At 40.1% G+C, this 26,448-nt stretch overlaps 1 protein-coding gene across 1 annotated transcript in view; it reads right to left on the reverse strand.

Moving 5' to 3' along the window:
* Positions 1-4: 4 nt before the first annotated feature.
* Positions 5-26,448, reverse strand: part of SLC17A8 (solute carrier family 17 member 8) — a 47,475-nt gene continuing 21,031 nt past the window's right edge. Inside the window, exons 3-12 of the mRNA XM_044227982.1 lie at positions 24,534-24,652; positions 22,422-22,536; positions 21,056-21,143; positions 16,748-16,834; positions 16,224-16,363; positions 15,950-16,099; positions 14,870-15,002; positions 7,781-7,891; positions 3,438-3,565; positions 5-1,779 (exon numbers count right to left, since the gene is read on the reverse strand). Coding sequence (XP_044083917.1) covers positions 1,438-1,779; positions 3,438-3,565; positions 7,781-7,891; positions 14,870-15,002; positions 15,950-16,099; positions 16,224-16,363; positions 16,748-16,834; positions 21,056-21,143; positions 22,422-22,536; positions 24,534-24,652 — 1,413 coding nt within the window. The 3' untranslated portion in view covers positions 5-1,437. The remainder of the gene's footprint in view (positions 1,780-3,437; positions 3,566-7,780; positions 7,892-14,869; positions 15,003-15,949; positions 16,100-16,223; positions 16,364-16,747; positions 16,835-21,055; positions 21,144-22,421; positions 22,537-24,533; positions 24,653-26,448) is intronic.

The following is a 26,448-nucleotide window of genomic DNA, read 5'->3' on the forward strand; positions in this document are numbered from 1 at the left end:
CAACTTTAAATTTTAAAATAACATTCGATTTTAAAATATATCCAGAGAGTATCCATGTTACTGCCTTATGTGATCAAAGATGAATTTTTCAAGATTAGCTATAGGTCTAGTTGTTACAGGTGCTTTCATTCATGCTTTCATTTCATTTCCCTATATAATTACTACTATGTTATTTTGGTTTTTCCCAATAACATTCCAAATACAATCATTAGGAAATACTTCAACCATAGTTGTGCATAGTTTAATCAAACTTCCCAATATCACTAGCAGAAATGGCTAAAGATGCACATTTTTTTAAAACAGAAGACTCTTCTAAGAAAATTTTACCTAATAAAACACATGAACCTACTTCTTAAATTACTGAATGTCTTAAAGCTGTATAAGTAATTTGGGGCATTATTTATTTAACTAAATTCTTGATGCCATGAAGGGTCAAAATTTAGCCAACCCCTTACTTACTTCCTCTCAGCCATTCTGGACATCAGATTCCTGAACATATGGCTATCTTATTTAGCTTTTTTCCTTTTCTTTCTTTCTTTTTTCTTCTCTTTCTCCTTTCTTTTCTTTGTTATGTTTTAACCTCTCTCCAAACTCGGGATCTTTGAATCCAGCCCCTCATACAATGGCAATGCTTTCACACCAAACCAGATGTTTCCCATTCCCCCATGGCTGCCAAAATAGGGAATTATGCCCAAGACAACCCTGTCAAGTTTCAGTTTTCAATATTTAAAAAAAAAAAAAAAAAGTCTTCTCTACACTGAGGTGAAAACTTCTTCCCCAAAACTGCCACCTATTTTGGACCCCATCAATCTCAGCCCTGGCCCTTGGGCCAATCAATATCTTGTTGCTTTAGCTTCCTTAGCTGTAAAATGAAGGCAAGAAAAATGTCATAGTGGTGTGGGAATTAAATGAGAATGTCTATAAAGCACCTGGCACAATGCAGGACCTCCATGAGCAGTGGCCTTTATTGGGAATAGGAAACCCTCTTCTGCATGGCTGCCCTCAGAAATGTAGAGACAGCTACTGCTTTCTTTGCCCCAGGCCAAATATCCTCAGTTCCTTTGGTTTTTCTTTAAACAGCATGGTACTGTCTCCCTTATTCTTCTAGTCATTCCTTCCTGAATAAGTTCAGTACTTTGAGAACTGAGCTTTGAACTGAACTTTCAGAACACTTCTTTGAGAAGAGCCAACTGCCAATCCAAAAAATTATATATTTATCCCCATTTTGTCAACTGAGAGTCAACTCCATACCCTAACATGTCATTGCAAGATATTTTCCTTTCTTTCTCTATTGCTGATTAGATTTCCTCTCCTCCCCAGCTCCTACTTCCAATATCACCATATTTGACCCTCTAGCAAGCCGGGTTATGGGGAAGGCAATAGGTATGGATACTTTCTGACTCTATGTAAGGAGAAGATGGAAGTGCCCCTCAGACTTTAGGCTGAATCTGAGAAGTTTCCCTCTTCATTCTGGTAGGATGTCAGCTCTTCTTCATCAAGGGTCACTCCCCTCTGTCCTCTCCATTTCTTCTGGACTTCACAATTCTGGGTGGTGGCACCATAAGACATCTTCTTTTTGGGACTTGCAAAACTCTCATGGTTGAATTCTGTCTCCTCGGCTAATTCATCCTGGTCAATGATCCCACACTTCTCCTCAGAGAGATTCTCAGGGTCAGCCCACTCCTGTTTCTCCCCTGAAGCAAAGACTCCATAGAAGATCACACCACTGTAGTGCACCAGAGCAGCTATAAGAAACACATTCTGCCATTCCTCACGGGTCTAGACAAGGAAATATTTGTAACAATTAATGTGTTTTAACCAAAAATAGAGATTAACAGTTTGTTCTAGAAGCTTCCACAGGGACAAAATCTCCTGCCCACAACCAACTGCAATGCTGTGCTTCTAGGGAAGGTATATGGCAGAAGCCAGCCCAGGAGCCAAACAGAATTTGAGTGTTTAAAAAATTAAAATTAACACAACAGTGAATACAGAAATTAGAGATGACCATAAATGTACATTTTTTAAATTTAGACAACTTCTTTTTAAAATAAACAATATTGGGGGGACTGAGTGGCTCAATAGGTTAGGCATCTGCCTTTGGCTCAGGTCATGATCCCAGGGTCCTAGGATTGAGTCTCTTGTTGGGCTCCCTGCCCAACAGGGAGCCTGCTTCTCCTTCTGCTCCTCACCCCTGCTCATGATCTCTCTCTCTCTCTCTCATGTTCTCTCTTCCTCTCAAATAAATAAATAAAACCTTTTTAAAAAATAAAAATAAAATAAAAAATATGTAAAAATACATACAGCACCATTTCACAGGTCTTTTAAATATACAAATGGGGTTTCCATTTACATGGTAGCTTACATTAAACTTGCTTTAGGAAACCACCATTTTAAATATCAGAGGTCTCCCTCTTGCTTGCTGTTGGATACATAACAATATTTGAATTATGAAATTGCACACTCTTGACTGTCAATAGCTTACTTTAATCATATTATCTGTGTCAGATATGGTAAATTGAAAAATAATGGGAATTTGTGTTTAAAGTTAGGTGAAGTCATTATCCGAGATTTAGTGGTCAAGTTATCCATCTCACAATCTCATGAAAAGAGAGGGAAAACATAGAACTTCTGCCTATAAAACCCCCAAATCCCACCTTCCTTTTCTATTAAAAAAGAAGAAGAAGAAGAAAATTTAACCTACATTTTTTTTCTCCAAGAAGCTGACTTTCTAAAATCATATTAGTAATAGGCAATCTAACTAAGAAAAGTCGGGTAAAAACTCCATAGAATCAGAAAATTTTTATTTGTGCAAAGCAGCATCCTAAAACCTTTTCAGTGACAGGGATTAAGAAACCATGTGGCCTCTGGTTGAACTCTGGATAGATCTGGGATCTTCCTCTACTACCCACCCTCCTCTAAATACACAAAGGTTCAGTTATGACTGAGTGCCCCACCCTTGAAGGTTCTTAGATAAGGCCATTAATGTATTGTTCATTTTCTTCATAATAAGGAAGTATAACACCACTAATATCTTTACACTGGAACATGCTAAGTAATAGATGGGAATAGGCTATAAAGTTTAATTACTTAGAATTATAAAACAATCTTGGGTCAATTATTTATCCTGAGTTGATCACCTCAGTTTCTTCTTTGTGTCTCTAAATAGTCCCTATGATGTTCATTTCTCTCCCCCATACCCCGCAACACACACCCCTTGAGGAAATGTGGAACCAAACCTCAATCAGTCCTCTTGCCATCAATAAACAATAATTAAAAAAAAAAAAAAAAGGAGGAGGAGGAGGAAAAAAGTTCAAATGACTCAGCCAAGGTCAAAGACATACACATTTACAGGCTGGGGTAGGGCCTTGAGATCTCAAGTTTGCACAGTAGTTCAGTCCTCTGATACTGCAACCCAGAGTCCCAAAGGAGACCATTACCTTGTGCTTGGTCATTGCACCAACAATGAGGGGACAGACCATTCCAGAGAGGGTCCCCACTCCATTTGAGATTCCCATGAGAATGCTGGCATAGCGGGGGGCAATGTCCAGGTGGTTGACGTTAAAACCTACGGTGAAGCCAAAATCTCAAAATCAGAGTCAAGAACATTTTGGTAACAACACAGCTTTTCCTAACTCTCTCCAATCTATTTGGCTTCCTCTACCATATGACTAATGAACACCTCTCCTGACACGGCTGGGTTGAGAATTGTCAGGCGTGCCTGCACATAGCAGAAAAATGAACTGTGATTGACCAGCAATAGTTCCCATGGGTTCTCCATGGAGAGAATTGTGACATCTGTGCTCCTAGGTGGAACTCCAAAATAACAGTGTTTTTGGGCAATACTGAAAAAATTGAAAGGATCACATTTACTCAGAGTAAACAATCGCACTGATTGTTTACATTAGGATTAGAACCAAACCTGGCCTTATAAAACCCTCCCTCCTAGTCCTTAACTCACTCCCAAAAGGCCACCGGAGGTGAGCTTGTCTTGGTGGCCACATGGCACAATGGAAAAGGTCCTTTTTTGATAACAACTATTTGCACAAACATTGGCAGAATCCTCTGTAACTTGCAAAAGACTTTCACATACATACTTGATTTGGAGTTTGTAAATCTGGATTTGAATCTTATTTCCACCACTTACGTAAGTTTTAGGGCTTTGTTTTCCCCTCTCTAATATGAGGGTAAAATGACTACTTAACTCCTAAAGATACTGTGAGATGAGCCTCAGGAAATATGTATGCAAGAGCCCTTGGCAAGCAGCTAAACTCTGCTAACCAGCACTGCTACCACCACAAGGACACCACCCGCTGCAGCTGCCAGGCTAAGCATCTCCCTCTCTTTGAGGTCTTCTATGGGATGATAATGTTCCTGGGAATGGTAAAACAATAAGATGCCAAAACCTCACTATTTATCAAGAGAGAGGAATGAATGGGTGGCTTAGTCAGTTAAGCACCTGCCTTGAGCTCAGAATCCCAGGGTCCTGGGATGAAGCCCAAACTCCCTGCTCAAAGGGGAGCCTGCTTCTCCCTCTCCCTCTGCCACTCCCTCTGCTCATGCTCTCTCTTTCAAATAAATAAATAAAATCTTTTAAAATATAAAATGAATGAATGGAATTAAGGGGGAAGAGCAAAGGCAGGGGAAGGGGCTAGGCTCCGAAGGAGGAGGTCACCTGCCCTCGGAACCAGTTCTACTAGTGTTGCCCAGGTGAGCATTCTAGAGTCAGAAAGACCTGCCTCTTGCAGACTGAGATGCAAATGTGGACAAAGGATTTAAACGTTCTGAACCTCTGTTTCTTCCTCAATCGGCTGGCATAATCATTCATATAAAATTGTGAGAATTAACTTAAAAATTGTATGCTAAGGACATGGTACATAGAAGTGAAAACCAACATGAACGTTCTTTATGGCTGGTTATCCATCTGTCTTGTTTACCACTATCTTACCTGAACTGGCAAAGTGTCTGGTACATAGTATGCACTTGATAAATAATTAATTATGCATTTGAGCCATTGAAATTACAGCAAGAGATTGTAGGTTTTGCTTATTCATGTTTTTGTTTTTCTTTGCCTTTCTTTTTAATTCTCTATTCTGTGCAAAGAACCTGAAAATAGGATTTAAAAAAAATTTTTTTTGCCCTAATCTGGCACATTGGTTGTTTTTCCCTATCTCCAGTTCAGGGAGAATTCTGAGAAAACCTTTTTTATAATAAATATACCTTCTCTTTCAGATCAAAGTGGCAGACAATCAGAATATGAAACAGCTGCAAGATTAATTAATCTTACTGTTGATTTGAAAGAGATAAACACTTTATTAGAAAAGAACCCAGAGATAAGAAGCAATTAGTATGATCGTTGAGTATTATATTCTGATACAAAGCCTCGGCATCTGAGTTCAGCTAAAGATAATGTGAGAAAAGCCATTTAGATTTCTAGCTGCACAACCCTGGTGTTTAGGAGAAAAAAATCATTGAGAAACTGAGATACTGTAGTGGATACAAAAAAAAAAAAAGCACACAAGCTAGGAGAGTCTGTGGGTCTGTCTTCTCTACATAGGACATTTCTCAAAATAAGGATCGCTCATCCCTGTATCTTCCTAATCCCATCTAGGTCAGCTTTCTTGTTGATACTCAGTTCCTGAATGGTACTATCATCCCTGGCATCCCTATGAACTCCTTATAAAGTGCGTAGATAGAAGATGCTGAGGAATCATTGTTCCCAGGGCCCTTGTCCCTCCCACAGTGTCACTACTGGGTCACGTAAACCATTTTTCCAATCCCAGCCATTCAATTTACATGGGCAATTTAAGTCACCTTTCTAAACTCTGGTGTCCTCACTAGTAAAATGGATATAGCAATATCGTTCTCACTGGGTTGTCAAAAAGAAAGAAAGAAAGAGAGAGAGAAAGAAAGAAAAAAGGCAGGTGCTGTTTTTTGGTATATTGGGTTTGTCTCCTTCTGATCATGGTGTAATTGCCAATCCAGGAACAATGTGAGCCTAAATATTTCATTATCTCTGGACACAGGATATGAATCCCTTTTGCATCACAGGGCTATCAGAGAAAGGTATCCACATCTACTGGAAACAAGTCATGATGGCTTTATCTTTGCTACTCAAAGTATAGACCATAGATCAGCAGCATCAGCAGTGCTGGGGAGCTTATTGGAAATGCTGAATCTTGGGCTGAATCAGAATCTGCATTTGGCAAGATCCTGGGGTGGTTTGTATGTGTATCAAAATTTGAGAAGTCCTGGGCTAAAGTGAATGAATAATGACTCAACAACACAATTCACAATAGTGAATACTTGTTAATTTTGTCGTGTATCTGGCACTGGACTAAGGGTTTCAAATGCTTTATTTCTACCAGAATGTAAACTTTATGACAATGCCATATGATTTTTTTTTTCTGCTATACTCTCCCTCCGGCTGCCAATGGCACCTGGCTCATAGGAAATGTAAGTCAATGCATGAATTATCTCTATTTCATGGCCATCTCCCAACAACCCCCATGAGGTTGCCATTATACCTCTCCAATTTCTAGGTGAGGAAACCAGGGCTTGAGAATTTAAATAACTTAGCATTTTTTCTTTTATAAATAGCAAATAGTAAAGCGAGGCCTCAAAATCAGGTCTATGCATCTCCAAATCCAATTTCTTAGCTGCATGCTACTTTTAAAATAGACCCCCTTGCCCCCAATTTCACTGTCCAACAGCTCTATTGACTTTGAAAAGATCAAGGCTTTATTTTACGATGGTTTAAAAAACTATCAGAGGTTCCATATTTTTCTGTTCCAGGATATTCTTACTCTGATGTTTCAGGCAGCCTAGAACAGCAGAAAGAGCACAGGCTTAGAGCCAGACAGAACTTTACTTCTTCCTTTGCTACCAACTATATGACAGTAGAAAAAGATCTGATTTTTCTGAGTTTTAGGTACCTCCTCGGTGAACTAGTGACATTACCTACTTGCTTCAAAGTGTTGTGACATACACACCATCTGTGTAAAGTGTCCAGTAGGGGATCACTGCCTGGTGACAGTCTGGTTTAAAGTATGAGAAAAACTGAATTTTACTTTTTCATCCAGTTGTGCATAGGGAGCTTCTGAAGCCCAAAGACATGATATAACAGTGCCCTGGCCTCTCACACACCCTCAGTAGACTGGTCTTCACTCCTGTGAAACGTGGAGACAGACTGAGGCCACCTCAGGTAGTGTGAGAATTTCACAGAGGGCTTTGAACAGAACCAGGAACAGAGTCTACGCTTGGTCAAGGTTAGCTCTCACTAGCATCAATATTATTCTAAGTACTTGCTCTTGCCTGTTAGGAAAGTCACTTCCCCTCTCTAGACCTGCATTTCCTTCTTTAGAAACCGAAAGCCATGGAGAAGACAAAATCTAAAGATGTTTTCCACTCTAAAAAAAAATTTAAAAACCGTTTGGATTTTATAACATAATGTCAAATGACTGCATCACCTGACTTTTGAGCTAATATTAGCCATTCTCTAGTTAGAGATGAAGATCGGAAATTTTACAAGAGCTTCTATGAGATGGGGTGACCTGGTCTTGAAGTATGAAGGGACCACTTCATCTGGGGCATGTGCTTGTGCCTCTGCCCATGGCTCAGGGGGGTTATCACTCCCACATGATGAAACTCTCTAGCCCAGAGCCTGTTCCCTGAGAGTGGGTTGGTTGCTAAAGGAAAGTGATAGAATATTCCTTTTCTCTTCCTTCCTCCCAAGACTCACTGAATCTGTAGTAAAGATTTGGAAAATGAAAGGACACCTCACCTGAAATAGCAAAGCCGCTAAATCCTACAGCAAGCACCAGAAAGGAGATGGCCACTCCTTTGGTGTGGGAAAAGCCAACCACCAGGAGCAAGGTTGCCTCCATGCCAAAACCTGCAAATGGAAACAGCAGGGAGAAAAAAAAAACACATTGTTTCCATGTCAGTCAGCTCAGTTCAAGTATTTATCAAATAAGAATCTATTCCTATTTCCACAGACCTAAGTTTTTAGTATCTACATCCTAGCCCATTGCTAGCAATATTACCTGGGTGCTTCATGATTACATGACTATGCTAACCTTGCCCAGGTGTTCTGTGAGCCTTGCTACCTACACCCTGGTGCACGGTGAATACTGAGTGTTTCCAGCATGTTCCAGTGATGCCCCTGGGATGGGGAATATTTTTTATCAGTGGCTTCATGGGTAGTTGCCCCTGCCATTTCTAGATACCAAAACTCTCTTGTATACTGTCCGTGATCCCCCTTTGATTATATAAGTGATGGCCAATCAGAAAAATACAACACTCTAACATATATTGCCAGAAATGACAAGAAAGCTGTAGTGAATATCTAAAAACAAACAAACAAACAAACCCAGCACCTCACTTCTTGTAAAGCACAAGGCAAAATTCTTCCCTTTTCAGAAGTTTACTAAGCTCTCAGACTGCTGCATAAAAGCTTTGAGATATTTGCACAGAAGTACAGGAGGACAAAAGTACTTTCTGTTCCTTTCATTCTAAATAAGTGAATCCAGTACAATAGAAAAGGATGAGGAAATTGTGAAGATGTTTCTTCTCACAAAACACACACACATACACACACCCGAGTTCAGTCAACAGCAGACAGAAAGATGATATAAGAGCCATTTTCAGGTATATGAAGTGTCCTGGGAGGTGGAAGATAATGATGCTTCATTCTGGAGACTGTCTGCTGATTCCAGACATCACCTGACTGTTCTGTAGTCACCTCAAAGACTACATACTCACATCAAATCTCTGTTCCCCTATTCTTTGCTTCTAAACAAAGAACAACAACACCATTTCACCTCCACCACGTTCTCTCTTCCTCCCTAAATTAATCTGTCCACCTGTGCTTAGAACCCAGACTTTAGAGTCAGACAAGCCGGGGCTCAGATTCCGCAACAAATCACAAATTATGTGACCCTGGACAAGTCACTCCACTCCTTAGATGCCTCGTCCCCCAAAAGGGTGCTAATAATACAACCTTGTAGGATGCTGGAAGATTAAATGAAATTGGGTAAATAAGGCATCAAATACAGTGACTATCACATAAGCACAGTGAACCAAAAGTGGGGCATGTGACTGACTCAGTCAGTGGAACGTGTGCCACTCTTGATCCTGGGACTGTGGGTTCAAGCCCCACATTGAGTGTAGAAATTACTTAAAAAAATAATAAAATCTTTAAAAGAAAAAAGCCAACAAAAGTCAAATGCTCAAATCTCAGAATCATCTTGGATACTTCTCATTCTCCCTCAGCTTTCAAAGACAAATCTACAGGTGTCAATCTGACCTCTGCTTTCTCCTCTGCCACTGTCGTGTCCTGATCCCATTACCTCTCACCTGGACAACTTCAACAGCTCCTTTTATGGTCTCTCCATCTCCCCCTCTACCGACCCATTCTCCACATCATCCTCTCTCTCTTAACCACAAAGCTAGACCACCGACCCTTTGCTTAAAACTTTCATCAAGAGTTCCACATTACCACTATAGTGCATATAATAAGCCTTTCCTGCTGTCCATCTGCCAGCCCTCACCTCTCTGCCCCTAGGCCGTATAAAACCCTCCTTGTAGTCAAGCAGATCCATGAGCCATTTCCTACTCACAAAATTTGTTACATACCCCTAATGTATTTTCACAGGCTCTTCCTTTGCCCAGGATACTCTTCTCCTACCACTTACTTCTCTTTTTCTGGAGAAAACTTACTATCCTTTAAAGTCCAATTCAAACATTGCCTCTTCTAGGAAGTTTCCCCGGCAACCCTGCCCTTCCCCTGCCCCCACCAGTGAAGCTGACATCTCTTTCTTCTTACTAATTTTACAGAACTTTTCGTAATTGCTTTGTAATTTTTCATTTGTGTTTCTGCCTCCCCCACAAAGATACCAAATGTATAACACAGAGCCTGGTTAGCATATAGTATCACTCAGTAAGTAATATTTAACAAATTAATGCAAAGGGGGAAAAAATGGGACCCAGAGTCAAGACAGTTAGGTTGAAATACAAGCCAAAACGCTTTTTGTAGACCCTGGTAAATTGCCTACCTTCTGAGCTCATTTTCTTAAAACTATCAAAGAAACAAGGCAAGCATCAATAATTGGTTTAGATGGTCACTTAAAAAGAATCAGATGATGGAGCTCCCGGGTGGCTCAGTCAGTTAACCTTCTGGCTCATGATTTCAGTTCAAGTCATGATCTCAGGATCACGAGATGGAGCCCTGCATTGGGCTCCATGCTGGGTGTGGAGACTGCTTAAGTATCTGTCTCTCCAAAAAAAAAAAAAAAAAAAGATTCTGTCTCTCCTGTCTTAATCTCACAAAACAAACTGAGGTTTGTTGGCAGGGGGGTGGTTGTGTTATGTACATTGGGGACAGTATGAGCTATGGTGAGTGTTGTGAAGTGTGTAAACCTGACGATTCACAGACCTGTACCCCTGGGGCTAATAATACATTATACATTAATAAAAAAAATTTTTTTTAATTTTTTAAATAGACTCTATCTCTTCTGCCTCTGCCTTTCCCCCTGCTTTCATACCCAATAAACAAACAAACAAATAAAATCTTTTAAAAAGACTCACATGAAATGGAAACAGCTGTGTTTCTCAAGTGTGGGGTTTGTACCACTGTTACTTGTTATCAATTTTGTTTCAACGTTTTAAATTAAATATAAGAGACAATTGCTAGTGTTTTATACACTAACTATATGTGCTTTAGAAGTGCCCTGTCTTAAATAAGAAAGCATCTGGCTGAAATGTCTTTAATTTTAACACTCTAGACAAAAGTTGTACCAAAAAATTAATTCTTCCAAACAATTAGAATGGAGACATTTGTGAAGAATAAAACTTATGAATGAAACATTGGTACATCTATAAGGGAAGAAAAATGATCTTTGCCAAATAGTTAGTAGATTTCCAAAAAGAGGAAAAATATAATTTATGAGCTTAAATGTTCCTAGTGAAAAAAATGCTATAGATAGGACTATATATTTCAGGAGCTTGAGGATAAAACTTGAACTTCAGAAGTGAACAAGAGACCTTGAAAGTGAACCTATCAGAGCTGACAAGAGAAACAGAATTAGGATTTAAAGGTCAGAGAAAAATGTTCATTTCATATTAAATAATCTAAAAGTTCACACAGGCAACCAATTCAGCCAGACTAGAATTTTTTACCTCAGTCACGCTTTACATGTACTATAGAGGGAAGTACAAGGATTTGACATCTGTTTTTGAGGATCTTGGAAATGTGCCCTGATTGAGAATGAAGTAGAGCAGAGCTTCGTGTCTTAGGTGATCTGTTTGCTTTAAGTAATTCTAGCAGCAAACATCCCTTGTCTATGGAAAGAAAAAAAGGTGACAGACTCTAGGAAATGTGTGATAGAGGATGAGAAATGTCCTCTGTATTTCCTCTTTGAGAACATGAAACCAACTAAATTCTCTAGAAGATCATGCAAATGCTTCCTTATGTCCAAATTGATCTGGCTTCCTCAGTGATGGAACAAAGCTCTCTCTTCGTGTATTTATCTCTAGTCTAGCATCTTTGCATATAAGCAAAAGAAGAAACCACCTTTTAAAACATACAACGTAGAACTCACTGGTCTGCTATTTCAAAATATAAAATGACATGAAAAGACATGTGAGAAGGTTTGGGTTGGTTTTTGTTGTTGCTATTTTGTTTGTTTGTTAAAGATGGGAGAGAAGCTAGGGAGATTCTATGTTTGCATTCTAGTTTCCAGAACAAAAAAAGGTTTATTTTCAACAGTCACTTCATTAGCTCTGTCAAATCTTTGATAATTCTCACCACCACTACCCAACACTGACACTGTCAATTATGGCGGGACAATGGCTGAAGTGACTGGGGTAAAATTAAACACGAACAAGACAGTCCTATACAGTATGTTCAGAGTCTTCAAGGCATGTGGCTTGAGAAACAGTTGTGCAAGTGGGGTTGAAATCCAGAATTTTTCTTCAAGTTCCAGGTTAAGAGGTTACATATTTTTGGCCATCAAAGATACATTTGAATAGCAGATAGTTGTCTAATGTCTCCTTAGACAAACTTCTGTTTTGTCAGTGTTTTAAACACGGGAGAGGAAAAAGGCACTAACATATGCTGACAACCTTCTAAAGGTTGGATCCATGCTAGGTGCATTTGTACCTTGTCCCATTTCACATTTGTAATAATCACTGGAAGTAAATTCTATTATTCAGATTTTAAAGAAGAAAGTTGGGCTCAGAGACTTTAGAAACCCATCCCACTCTATCTCCATTGATACCACTTTAGTTAAAGACACCATCTTCTCTTGACACAATTGAAATGGCCTCCTCACTGGTCTCCTTTCTTTCACTCTTAAGTTCTATGTTCTAGTCTTCAGATTTGAAAACATAAACCAGATCATGTCACTTTTTCTGTTTTAAACCTTCTATTTGCTTCCCAGGGCATTTCAAAAAAAAAAAAAAAAATCCAAGCACTATGCGTATCTCAAAGTCTCCCAAGATCTGGCTCTAGTTGAGTAGTCCCATCCCTTGTCACCCTCCATCTCACTCTTAAGCTCCAGCCATTCTGACTTTCCTTCCTTCTGCTCTCTGGCATGCCACATTCATGCCAGCCTTGGGGCCATTGTTCATGCTGTTCCTTCTGCCTAAAACACTTTCCTGCAAGAGCTATAATATGGTAGCTAACATGATGAGTTACCACCCAAGTGTATGCATTGGAAGGAGCAGTCACTGGAGGTTGATGTCAACTTCACAAGACGGAAGATGAACCCATGTGGAAGGACATGTGGTGAGGACTAGGTGAGAGGTGAAGGTGTGAAGAGCTCACAGTAAAGAGCGAGGAAAGGACCAGAGTCAGAGATGGAAAGAGATATCCAGGGCCTGGTGTAGAGGGAAATTTTCAGCTGGGGCAGAACATGATAACCAGAGGAGAAAAATTTGGCTCCTATATTTGTTTCTGATTGCTACAGTAACAAACTATCACAAATTTAGTGGCTTAAAGCAATACAAATTTACTACTGTACGGTACTGGAGGTCTGAAGACCAAAATGGGTCTTAGAGAGCTAGCATCAGGAGGCTAGCAGAGCTGTGTTCCTTCTGGAGGCTCTAGGGAAACCCCATTCTTGCTTTTTCCAGCTCTAGAGACTGTCTGCATTCCTTGGCTTTTGGCTATATCTCTGATGTTTGCCTCTACCATCATATCTCCTTCTCTGACTCTGACCCTCTTGCCTCCTCTTAGAAAGAACCTTGTGATTAAATTGGGTCTACCCAGATAATCCAAGATTATCTCCTCATCTCAAGATCCTTAATTTGATCATATCTGCAAAATTCCTTTTCGTCATGTAGGGAAACATAAACACACATTCTGGGAATTAGAACTTGAACATTTGGGGGGGCATCAATCTGTTTACCTCAGCTACCATAAATGCAGTGCCCCAGAGCTTCACCTCTCACCTGCCAGAGAGCAGGTCCACACCTGCCAACCTTCAGTCTCCTGTAAAAAAGTTCACGTCGATGGACACCTGATGCCAACACATTATTCCCAAACTCCCTGGTCAGACTTTATACCTGAAATACTGTGGGACCAGATTATGTCTGCCCTTGTGCAATCTCTATGTACTCTTCATTTCTAAATGGCCCTGACCCATTTAATCTAGAGTGACTGTCCCTCCATTCCAATGTAGTAGCTCTTGTGATTTATCACCCATAGATGGCGCTGTTCCCTACTTCCTGCCTGTCCACCTCAAACCCCACCAGTCCTTAGGAGGAGTAGCAGCAGCCACTGGGACATTGGCAATGAGCTCAGACAGACCTGGGATCTTGCACAACATCTGCCACTTGAGCAAGTCACTCTTCTTTACTCCAGTTTCCTCACTGTAAACCACAGCATGGTTATAAGGATTAAATAAGATAATGTGTATAAAAGATGTCATTTAGTGTCTCACACAGAAAGCATCCAATAAATGCTAATTTAAAACACAAAAACAAAAAGAAATAAGGAAAAAGTGGAAGGTTTAAAAAAGGTAAGCAGTCATAAACATGGCAGGGGCTCATGATTACTTTCACCTACCTCTTTTGGAAAATCACCCTGCTTCCTTGTCTTTGCCAAATCAAAACATAAAGCAGGAAATAAATACAGAAAAGAGGATGGGTGTGTGTGTGTGTGTGTGTGTGTGTGTGTGTGTGTGTGTACACCACATATACAAGCATAAGCTGAGAGGAAAGAAGACTATTCAGATAAAATATTTTTCTTGTGTTTCTTACCAAAAGCTGTATGTGCAGAAAGGGAAAGCGATAAGGGAATAAACTACATAAGCGAAGGATTATGTGTTTGGGAGAATGTATGGGGAGGACAAATGATAAAGGTATGTCACAGGAAATCAGTTCACTTTGGCTTAAGAGTAGACGAAAGAAGCATTTCTACAGTTGGAGGTGTGTACTGATTTACCAGCTAAGTTGTCCTATCTCAGACTGCACAAGCATGGGCTGGAGGACCAGTTGGCAGGGACATGATAGGCACTCAAGTATCGCTGGATAATGAACTTAGGAGACTTTAAGATCCTTTGTTATCTTCCTTTCTTCCTTTCTTTCTTTCTTTTTTTTTTTTTTTAAGATTTATTTATTTGAGAGAAAGAGGGAGAGGTCCAGACTCTCCACTGACATGGATCCCAACACAGGGCTTGATCTCACAACCCTGAGATCATGACCTGAACTGAAATCAAGAGTTGGCTTCCCAACCAAATGAGCCACCCCAGACGCCCCAGGATCCTTTCTAATGGGTAGATATAACCTCCAGGATATGCTCTGCAGCTCAGTTTCATCTCATTCTGTAAAGGTTGCTGAAGCCACCTATGAAGTATGAAGTCCATAGTACCTCCACAGTTCATGATTTTTCTGACAGCCGTTGTGGTCAAAATTTTCCTGCTTCTCAAATAATCAGCCAACTGTCCTCCAATAGGCACAATGATGGTCATAACCATGTGGGGAACTGCTGACAGGAGACCCACCTGGAATACAAAGAAGAAATGAGCTATTTTTAGCTGCTATGGAGAGTTGCACTTCCCCAGTTCTCTGGGTCCCCTCCACTCCTGCCCTGACTGAGTTTAATTATCTAATTACCTGGGACCCAGATGGGCCTGAATTTTGTAATAAATAATGAATGAGCGAATGATTTTAAGTACAGACCTGTGTCTCTGACCAGATTGGAAGCTCTTCGAGGACAGACAAGACTCGAGGACAGACAAGACAAGACAAGAGGCCCCAGAACCTCCCGTAGTGCCCCCACATGCTAGTCAAACACTTCTGGCAGAGTGAGCGCTCATTGATGGCAGCCATTATGACTTGACTATGCTAGCTCCTCCAAGGTCATTTCAGACAGTACCTGGAGCTACACACACAATGACCTCTCCTAGGCTACTGTTCTCCCCCTTGTACAAAGGAGGTTGTGTCTTTCATGATGATGGTTTATGTTTTACATCTACCCTTCCTTCCTGAAACACAGACAACCTAATGACAATGACTGGGGACATTGAAAGAGGTTCTTTATAAACCATACAAGGCAATGGTTGTTATTGCTATAACTGCCATTACAGAGAGAGGAATAGTCTGCTACTCACTGAGTAATTTGGGGGGAAAAACCCACAAAAACATCTTACCTTTAAATCTTTTTATCCTTACCTAATATGCAGTTCTTGAATTTAGCTTCGAAACCACTTTGAAATCAAATAGAACATAAGTCTTTAAAAGCAGTTTAATATAGCTCTGATCCTTATGAAGAAGAAATTAATAGCTATATATACCATGCCCAAAACGTAGAACTTGTCTGACCTCTAGGGTATTAGTGTCATAGAACTGTTATGAATGCTGATCATTAATTATTTTGTCATGCAAAGATTTTCTCAGTCGAAGCAAGGGATTTAAAGTTCAAGAACATTTGAAGCATCTCTGTGTTTACCTTACTTATTGCAAATCCAAAGACCTCTTCAAAGTAAGCAGGCTGACTTATTAACAGCAAATAAAAAGTCCAGCTTCTGCAAAAATTTGCCACAATGATTGCATAAACAGGCAATGATGTAAAAAATCTTTTCCACGGGGTGTTAAATTTCTAGAGAGTAAAAACACCATGAGATTTTTAGTGGTTATATTGATATATTATTTTTTTAAGAGGACAACACAATCACTAAGAGAAGTAGAAAAGATACCATTTTTCATCTTTCCTCTGTACTTACACTGAGGCTAACCACGTTGGCTCCTTCTCCTATGCTTGTTTCTATGTAGGTCCTCTCCTCACTGGATATGGTTGGGTGAGCAGCTGGGCATTCGTAGGCCTGCAATAGCCAAAATGTGTACCAAATAATCCCAAACATGCCTGCAGTAAAAAACAAAATGTTTAATGATGTGGTTTCCTTGTCCTCCATCTCTAAATATTCCAACTGTCATAATACTCCCAGATGGCATGATGTCCATCTAGAAGAAAGTATGTTTTGCTTTCCCTACTGCTGATGCTGCTGTCACTGCTGCCCATTGTTGTTGTTAACTGGTATTTAAAGAAAGATAATATTGTTCTCATTAATAAACCCAACTTTGATATAAGCATTAAAAGAATCCTAAGCAGACAAGTATTCCATTTATATGATAAGCTTGTTTTAATCATCTCTATCTTCCTACAGTAAATTCTTAGCCAACCCCATAATACAGTAAAATACCATCTCTATGAGTCATCCATGGGAACTCATGAAGTCAAATTACTCACCATAAATATAAAAGACAGAGGCCCATCCAATGTACTGAACCAACACCCCAGCCAGAGGCATGGCAATCACTGCCCCTGCATAGGAACCTAGAACAAGAAAACACAGAGGACACTTGACAACTGCTATGTGGGTCCCTTTAGCCCATCTAGAGTTCCTCTTGTGGAGAGGAAGATGAATCCACCTGAGCAAGAGCCAGAATGCCTCCGTGCAGAGGGCCAACTCTCCATCTGACTTAAAATACGGCTTCAGGGAGAGAAAGGTCACTGGCCTTTTAACTGTCCTTTAACTTTGTCCAGTACCATGGAAGGACAAGACAAAGATTACTCAGGAATAGCAATTTCGAATCACATGAAAAAATAGGACAAAAAGATGGGAAAAAAATCTATGAGAAATTTGAAAAATTCAACCAGGTACAATATTAGGGGTGAAGAGAGCAAACAAAGGAACAAATGAATCTGCCTTCCAGAGCTCACAGTTCAGGAGAATTATCACCTAGGTCTTTTTTTTAAAAAATATTTTATTTATTTATTTGACAGAGATTACAAGTAGGCAGAGAGGCAGGCAGAGAGAGGAGGAAGCAGGCTCCCTGCTGAGCAGAGAGCCCGACGTGGGGCTCGATCCCAGGACCCTGGGATCATGACCCGAGCCCAAGGCAGAGGCTTTAACCCACTGAGCCACCAAGGTGCCCCCACCTAGGTCTTTAAATGAGGACTTCAAACTAGTAAAAAATCATACTTTTTAGAGTCTTGATTTTTTTTAAAAATCAGGAAACAATTCCATTCCAGGATGGCAGAATGAACAAGAAGGCTGCTCTCTCCACCTTCCTCTGGAATGGGCCCATTTTTAAGTCTATTTCTTTGTAAAAACAATTAACCTTATAAATACTTACATATATGTGGTAATTTATCTTGTCTAGACAAGATCCCAAAGGCTAGAGGCAGCAGCCTGGTCTCCACCATCCCCTACAGATCCATGATAATCTGCTATAGAGACATGAGCCCTAAAAACCCTCAATCAGTATTAATTGAATCAAAAAAAATTACTCTCTCAAATTCCCTCTACAATGTGAATGAAAAAAACTCTTGTTCAGAAAAGTGAGTAGCAACAGGAAATTCTGTGTCTCAGACACCAATGCCAAGGACACCTTTAGGAAATGGGAGTTTGGGGATCTTCCACAGAAAGAGATGAAATCCCATCTTTCCAAGCTGGGCTTGACTGGCCATGAAAGGCTCAACCTGGAATCCTAAGTCTGGACATCATGACACGTGAGGGAGTCTCTCAGTCTCTCAGAATCATTATTCTCAGATAGAAGATAGGAAAGACATCTCTATCTCACAGAGATGTTTGAGAATTAAATAAACTATGTGTGTGAAGATGTTTTGTAAGCTGTAATCTGTGCCACACAAACCCCAACTATCAAGTGACTGTGATGTACAGAATGACAATGCATTTTTTTTTTTTGACTCAGACTTCCACAAACCAGTAAGACAAGTATTCCAAGGCACATTGCTTAGAAACATCTGCAGACCTGACTCTGCTGTGGGTGTGGGGAAGGCGGTCTTCCCTGGATCAAAGTTGCAAGAAGTAAGGGGTAAGGAAATGCCCAGGACAGTGAGGGTCCAGGGATAACTCCACCACCTAAGAGGCATTGGGTGCTTTTTGTGTGTCCACTACTATGTTGAGGATTCCAAAGCCATGATTCTACTTAACCCTTCTTTCAAACTCTTGGTGTTGGTACCAATATCATCCTCATTTATAAGGGAAACCAAGGTGGGGGAAGGGCAGATAAATTTCCTGAGGTCACACAGGTGTGAGCGACAGAAACTAGGTCTGTAGGAATCCAGAGCCTTCATCTGTAACTACTTAATAATTTGGTCCTGCTTCCTCCACTCCAAAACTCCCATTAATTCTTCATAGTAGGAAGCATTCTCTCATAGAGGAAATTTTACACTTGAAATTGTCCTTCTCTGTCTAGTAGAAATTCTTCCTCATCTTTCAAGACATGGCTGACTATAATCTGTCTCACTCACAGCCCCTGAGCATACCTCAATGGGCGTGCTATCCAGACAGCCCTGGGGGAGCTCACTGCACCTTGATCCCTCCATTGGCAGACAGTGGAGGACAGAGGAGCCCTCCAATGATTGTTGAATGGCGTGGGGTTGAGGGAGTAGCCATTAGGAGTGGACAGGTCCCCACTTCTGTCCTCACTAGCTGTGAAAACTCAACTAGATATTTCTAAAGTACCTGCCAACTCCAATATTTTTTGTGTAAGAATGGATTAACCCCAAATTTGGGTTTCCTTCTAATGACACTTGGCTGTTCTTTCAAACCAAGACCACACCTTAGCTGGGAAAAGTAATAAAGCTTGTGACTTTGATCAGATAACCTTCCTTGAGAGTCAACCATTTCTTAAACCAGTCCTTGAAGGGTTATAAAGATGCTAAGAATGGGGTGTGGCAGCTGGTCATTCTTGCTTTGCTGGCAAATCAAAATGAAAAGCCTTATAAATAAATGAAAAAATAAAATAAAAGACTAGAAGGAAATATATTTTAAAAAGCCTTATAAATAAACCATCCAAAGAAAATAAGTTCAAGGCCCTGACAATTCATAAGGTCAGAATCTTATATTCTTCTAGAGTTGGCACAGGTCAGTAGTGGAAGTGGAGATGATCTTAACTACAAACAAGAGGACAGAAATGGTTTCTGAGGACAAGAGAGGCTAAAGATGTAAAGACATCTCAACTGTTCATGCAGTTCCAAGCTAGGCATAATTTGGGCACATTGGTGAATACTTCACAACAAAGTCCCAGGGATTCTATATAATAATAATAATCTATATTATAATAACAATAATAATTATTATTATTCAAGGAGGTAAAGAGAAAGAGCAAGGGAGAAGTAAATGAAAATATTCACAGAAATTAAGAAGAAGCTTTATTTCTCCCTTTCCCTAAGAAATACAGGTTGGTTTTTCCTAGTAAAGACACACTAGCTTGAACAATTAGGCAGAGCTAAATTCTGATCCTAATTTTACCCAATCCCCATTGTGACTTTCATGGCCTGAGGCACTTTTATCTTCCTGAACCCCTTCCCCATAAAAAAAAATATTGGAAAATACATTTAACAACTGTGCTGATGGTGTCCGCATCCACTGTCCTTGTTAAGTTATTGATTGGTATCCAGGAGACCCTTCAAACACTGATTATTCCAGAGAACCATAGAGGGCCAGTCCCAGAAACATGACTTGGAATAAGACAACATTAACAAGGTGAAGTTTGGTGACCCAGTAATTTACAGTCACTTCATTACTTAAGGACCACTATTGTGCTTTCAGGTAAGATGGATGGCCTCCATTTTCATCTGGAATGTAATGGTTAAAATTAATTAAAAGATCTCTATGACAGTATGTACATAGTGTGTAGTGAGGAAAGTTCTGAATTAAGAAACAGGTGGTTTAGTGGTGCCTGGGAGGCTCAGTAGGTTTAGTGTTTGCCTTCAGCTCAGGTCATGATCCCAGAATCCTGAGATCAAGCCCTGCATGGGGCTCCCTGCTCAGCAGGGAGTCTCCCTCTCCCTCTGCCCCTGCTCTCTCTAATAGACAAAGAAAATTTTAAAAATAAAAAAGAATCAGGTAGTCTAGCTCCTGTTCCATGTCCAGTGTGACCTTGGACCTTGACTTCCACTCAATAAAACGAAACTTCAAATTTTAGTTTCAACTCCTCTGTCTGTAAAAAGAAGAGGAGCAAAAGGCTTAATGATTCTCTCTTTTCTGCTTTTGACCTCAGCAAATATCATTTGTTGGCTAGTTCAACAACCACTTCCAACCCCTTCTTTCTGACCTTTCTCTACTAATGGTGCTGGCAAGGACAGCACTTGGTTTCTTAGCTGCTTCTGCAGTTGCTAAAGAATCTGACACAATTAGGGCCAAGGAAATATGTGGAAGCCTCATAAGGGGCTTCTGGAAAGCATATGCTTTGCTGATAAAAGGAACAGATGTGGCTAGGACAACCATTTCCACTTCCTCCTGCCTGGAATGTGGGCTTGATGCTTGGAGCTGTAACAACCCTCTTGTGAACCAGAGGAACAAGTGGGAGAGTAAAGAGCTATCACTTCGAGTACAACGGAATAGAAAATCAGAGCATGGTCAGGCCCTGATGGATGACTGTGCGGTGAAACCAGCTCCAGCAATCACTCACCTTTGGACTTCTGTTATGCAAAAAATAAATAAATAAATAAATCCTACATAGTAGGGCCTTCACTTAAAGACAAAGCCTTCCTAAGTAAAACTTAAGATTCTAATACACTTACCACAAAAAGAGGTTGTGGCCAGTCGGCTTCTCTCCAAAGGTGGTGCCCACTTACTCCACATCCCATGGCATGCTGGGTAGGTCACACCCTGGCAAAACAGTTGAACATAGATTATTGATTTGACTCCAGTTTCTGTTTGTGTTTGAAACATGGACCCTGCTTCTTTAAGAGAGGCTACAAGATAAAACCTAAATCATGAATACCAAGTAGCTTATGTCAGCTATTTTAACTCACAGCACAGATGCTTCAATTTGAATATCAGTTCCAATGTAAGGATGGTGGGGAATGGGGAGGGAGTCTCTATAGTTCATATTATTATAGAATATTGGTGTAGAAAGAGATTTCTGCAATCAGCTGGTTCATCCCCTTAAGATACAGAACCTGAGGCCAAGAGCCATGAAGTGACTACATTCTAGTCTTCATGGCTGTTAATAGCAAGTTCTTTCCACCCATCAGTTATTTTCCAAAGTCTGGTATATGTCCCTCTAGTGGAACTAGAGTTGGATTTGAATTGCTACAACAAATGACATTTTTTTCCCATTAGGCTTTAAGAAACAATGTAACTGATGCATGAAACCAATGATTTCAAAGATATTGTTGCTTGTGATAAGATTCTTGTGTGTGTGTGTGTGTGTGTGTTTTAACGAATTGATCTAGGGAAAAACTGTAGGTAAATAATAGTACAAATTGTACATGGATATGACAGAAGTGAAGGAGGTTAGAGGTGAATGACTGAGCTTGGGAAACGCTGCTCTACATCAGGGCTCAGGAAACTATGGCCTGATTTAGTTCACCATCTGTTTTTGTACTACTCTTGAGGAAGTACTGGTTTTTACATTTTTTTTCTAGACTCACATTTTTATTTTCTTATTAATTTTTTTAATTCCAGTGTAGTTAATATACAGTGTTATAATAGGTTAGGTGTACAATATAATGATTCAACAGGTCCCTGAGTTAAATCTCTGTGTAACACTACATCCTGGAAATTTACAGATTTATTAATAAATCCATTTAAATTGTTTTAGGGGAAAGGGCCACTGCTATGTGAACTATCATATTTGGACTTCAGCTTCATCATTCATTAAATGACAGGGGTTGGATTAGATTGCCTCTAAAATCATTTCTGCCTCCTCATGTGAAATTCTGCACTCTATGAAATGGTCCTTTATTGTGTATACATTTGTAATCACACAGGCATTCTAATTAAAGCATTCGTGACAGTAGTTAAAACTGAAGAGTGGAAATAGCAGGATAAGGTGGAAGACCAGAAAACTCAGTAAAGCAGTTTTTCTTTAGAAGCTGAATTATCTAAAGGACCATACTTTATCTAGCAGTAGCAAAAACCATTAAGGAAAGAATCTCCTACCTCCACTAGACCTTGCAAGATTCTGACACACATGACACAGCCGTAATGCACTCTGGCTGCCGAAGGGATGAACATGTTCAAGGTTGATGTTAAGAAAATGGCAGCTCCAAAGACCCTGAGGGACCAAAACACTGTGTTAGGGGGCAGGCACACTTGTGGATATGGCGCTTAAGTCAGACATCAGGAATGAGCCTCACCATTCATGGAAAGTCACCATGGAAATTAATAAAAAGAGAAATAGATATTGTGTTAGAATCTGGTGTATCCCAAGCTAGACTGTTGGGCAGCTATGAATCCTGAGCTCATCCCTGGACCCGTTATAGGCAGGTTGTTGGCAATATGGGAATATCCTTCCCAAATGAAGTCCTGAAGCTGGAGATTGACCAACATGAGATGAGCTTGCTGGAGATGCACCATTCTGCTTACTTCTACCCAACAGACTCGTTCTATTACCACATGACATTGACACATTTGGATTGTGTCTCCTGCCTCACAATTATGCTGTCACTTTACCAAAAGGCCATACTATCGGAAAGCAGCCTGTGTCCTGGGACAAGCCATGCACAAAACGGGCTGTGTACCTGACTGAGCCCCCAGCCTGCTGCCCAGTCCCCCATGCCTTCTCCCTGCCTGGACCAGAGTGTCCTTAGAAAAGAGAATAGGCAGCCTTTTCTTCTTTTCTCACACATTAATGATGCTTCAGCCCTTTTAATATGTTAGAAATATGCGTGATTTCCTTTTATGGCAGAAGTATAAGCAGTAACCCCTGAGATCATATGAGCCAGTATTTTATCACTTTTTGAAAAGAATACAATAGATAAGTGATAATGAAGGACGCAAATTAGGCCAGAATGTAAGTAAACAAAGTCATGCTTGTACATATTTAGATCTTATAGTATTGACTTTTTTTTTTAAGATTTTATTTATTTATTTCACAGACAGAGATCACAAGTAGGCAGAGAGGCAGGCAGAGAGAGAGAAAGAAGCAGGCTCCCTGCTGAGCAGAGAGCCCGATACAGGGCTCGATCCCAGGACCCTGGGATCATGACCTGAGACGAAGGCAGAGGCTTTAACCCACTGAGCCACCCAGGGGCCCCTTGACTTTCTTTTTTTACCTTAATCCATAAAACAAAATATATTTTATATTGCAACTCAAAACATAATCATACTCACAAATGTAACCAAAACAAATTTCAAGAACCAATACTTAAGTGTGCAATGAATTAAGATATTTTCTATTCTATTTTATTCTATTTGGTTTTCCTCTTTTCTATTTTTCTGTCCTTTTTTAGAAAATGCTCATTGGTAAATCACATGTTGACTTCATTACCATCTAATGAGTTATCTTTTAGAGTTTGAGAAACTGCTTTATAAAATGTATGGTTCATGAAATCCATACATGTACTGTGACATAGGACATACAATTGGAAGGAAACTTGAGACATTTAGTAGACCCCTGTGCTGCTACATATACACCCTATGTATCCTCCAAAAGGCCATCTTCTTTGGCTTGAATGCCTGTAGTGACAGAGAACTCTACTGCTCCTTGAGGCAGCTCATTCTGTCTTGGGTAGTTTTAATTGCTCAAACACCTACGATAGAATTTCAAGGTCATTAAAGACATCTTGCAACCTAGAGGCAAAGCCCCTACTACTCACATGACAAAATCTATATGGTACTGAACTATTTTAATATAGTACATAGGATCACAGAATGTCACTTGTCAAAGGAAACGCAAACACAATCTAAACCATACTTTATTTCACAGATGAGCAAAAAGACCCAGAAAAGCAAAAAAAAAAAAAAAAAGTGACTCTAGAGGTCACCAAGTTGAGTTATTTAGTGTCCAGGAACATTTCTTCTGATTCAGATTCAACTTCTCTTTTTACTACATAATCACTAAAAGAGTTGCAAGATAAGTTAGACAAAAAAGTAAATAACAAGAGATGCTTAAGAACAGAATCACATCAATATCTGTGAATCACATCTATTGGAATGGCTCCTGTCTTTCCTTCTGCATCTCTAAATTGAGAGCAAACTATGCAGATTTTATAAAAACACAAAATCATGTTATGGTGTGTACCTCATTCGTGTTATTTCAGTTTGCCTTACCTGTTAGCAGCAAACTTATTTGAAATGAAACCACCTGGAATTTGGGTCACAATATAACCCCAGAAGAAAGATCCATGGATAAGGCCCACTGTCTCTGGATCCCAGTTAAATTGTGCTGTCTGAAATGAGAAATCAGATACGTTGTGTTGTGTTTGTAAGAAAACACTTGACAACCATTTTTCACCGATGATCCTACATAACAACCCCACCAGGTCCTTGTTTCCTTCCTTTATTCTACAAATATTTGTGGGGGCACCTGGGTAGCTCAGTGGGTTAAGCCTCTGCCTTCAGCCCCGATCACGGTCTCAGGTCCTAGGTCAAGCCCTGCATCGGGTTCTCTGCTCAGTGGGAATCCTGCTTCTCCCTCTCTCTCTCTGCTTGCCTCTCTGCCTACTTTCGATCTCTCTCTCTCTCTCTCTCTCTCTCTGTCAAAGAAATAAACAAAATCCTTAAAAATATATTTTTGGAGGACTCTTGTATGCTTGGGATATAGCAACAAATACAACAAAGTCCCTGCTGTCATTGAGCTTGTCTTCTAGTGAGAACAAAGAGAGATTATGTACAAACTTAAATACATATATATGTATGTAGTAGATCCATATATATGTGTGTAAGATCCATATATATATATGTGTGTATATATAAGTATATATATATATATATATATATATATATATATATATACACACTTAATAATGACACAACCCTTAAGCCATTGAAAATGTGATTCTCCAGGGCTAGGCCCCCTTTCCTCCCTTTCTTCCGAAAGTTACTCATTCTTTTCAGACTCCTCGCAAATGTTCCTTCCTCTGAGGAAGCCCCCCAACTCCCTTTTGAAGTGGTCACCTTTTCCTGCACTTGTCCCACAGACCTCTGTCCTTACAGCCATGGCCCCTACTGGGTGCTGTTCTCGAACTAGCCATTCACATGTCCATTTCTCACACTGGTGGCTAGCAAGTCTGAGGGAACAGCCATGTGCCTTTGGCTTTATAACCTGAGTACCTAAAATAAACTTCTGGAACATAGAAGGTGCAAGTAAATATTTGCCAAATGAAGGAATACATGAATGGCTTTGTAAAGGATTGGGGGCACCTGGCTGCCTCGGTCCCGAGAACATGTTCCTCTTGATCTCAGGGTTGTAAGTTCGAGCCCCACATTGGGTGTAGAGATTCTGCTTGAACACCTTTAGTACCAGAGAATTCAACTGCTCCTTGAGGCAGCTTGTTCTGTCTTGAATACTTATTGCTCAAATATCTACTACAAAATTTCAAGGGCATTAAAGACATCTTGCAAACTAGAGGCAAGCCCCTACTACTCACATGGAAAAACCTGTATGGTACTGGACTATATTTACATAGTCCATTAAAAATAAGTCTATATGACATAGTCCATTAAAAATAAAATCTTTTTTAAAAAGCAATCATATCAAAATGGAAGGTGTTCCCATTATGGAGGAAAGATTCTTAATTATCAACATATTATGCCTTATCAACTTCTGTCGGTTTATTTTCCCATCACAAGTTGTTACGTATTTATTTGCTCATTTATTCAACATTCACCTAGTGCCTCCTGTGTGCCAGGTCAGGTGTTAGACAGTGCAAATACTAACTCAAACAAGAATTGCCTTCATGTTCTAGGAGATCACAGTCCATGCAACACTGGCCTGTCCTCTATACCGTATTTCCCATTTTACCAATTAGGAAATTGAAGTTTAAGTGTAAAATGAAACTGGGGTTCCTGGCTGGCTCATTTGGCTGAGCATCTGCCTCTGGCTCAGGGTGCAATCACAGTGTTCTGGGATAGAGCCCTGCATCAGGCTCACTGCTCAGCGGGGAACTTGCTTCTCCCTCTCCAGCTTCCCCTGCCTGTGCTCTCTCTCTGTGTGTGTGTCAAGTAAATAAATAAAACCTTTAAA

Source organism: Neovison vison, chromosome 12 (assembly GCF_020171115.1).
Source record: "Neovison vison isolate M4711 chromosome 12, ASM_NN_V1, whole genome shotgun sequence".
NCBI lineage: Eukaryota > Metazoa > Chordata > Mammalia > Carnivora > Mustelidae > Neogale > Neogale vison.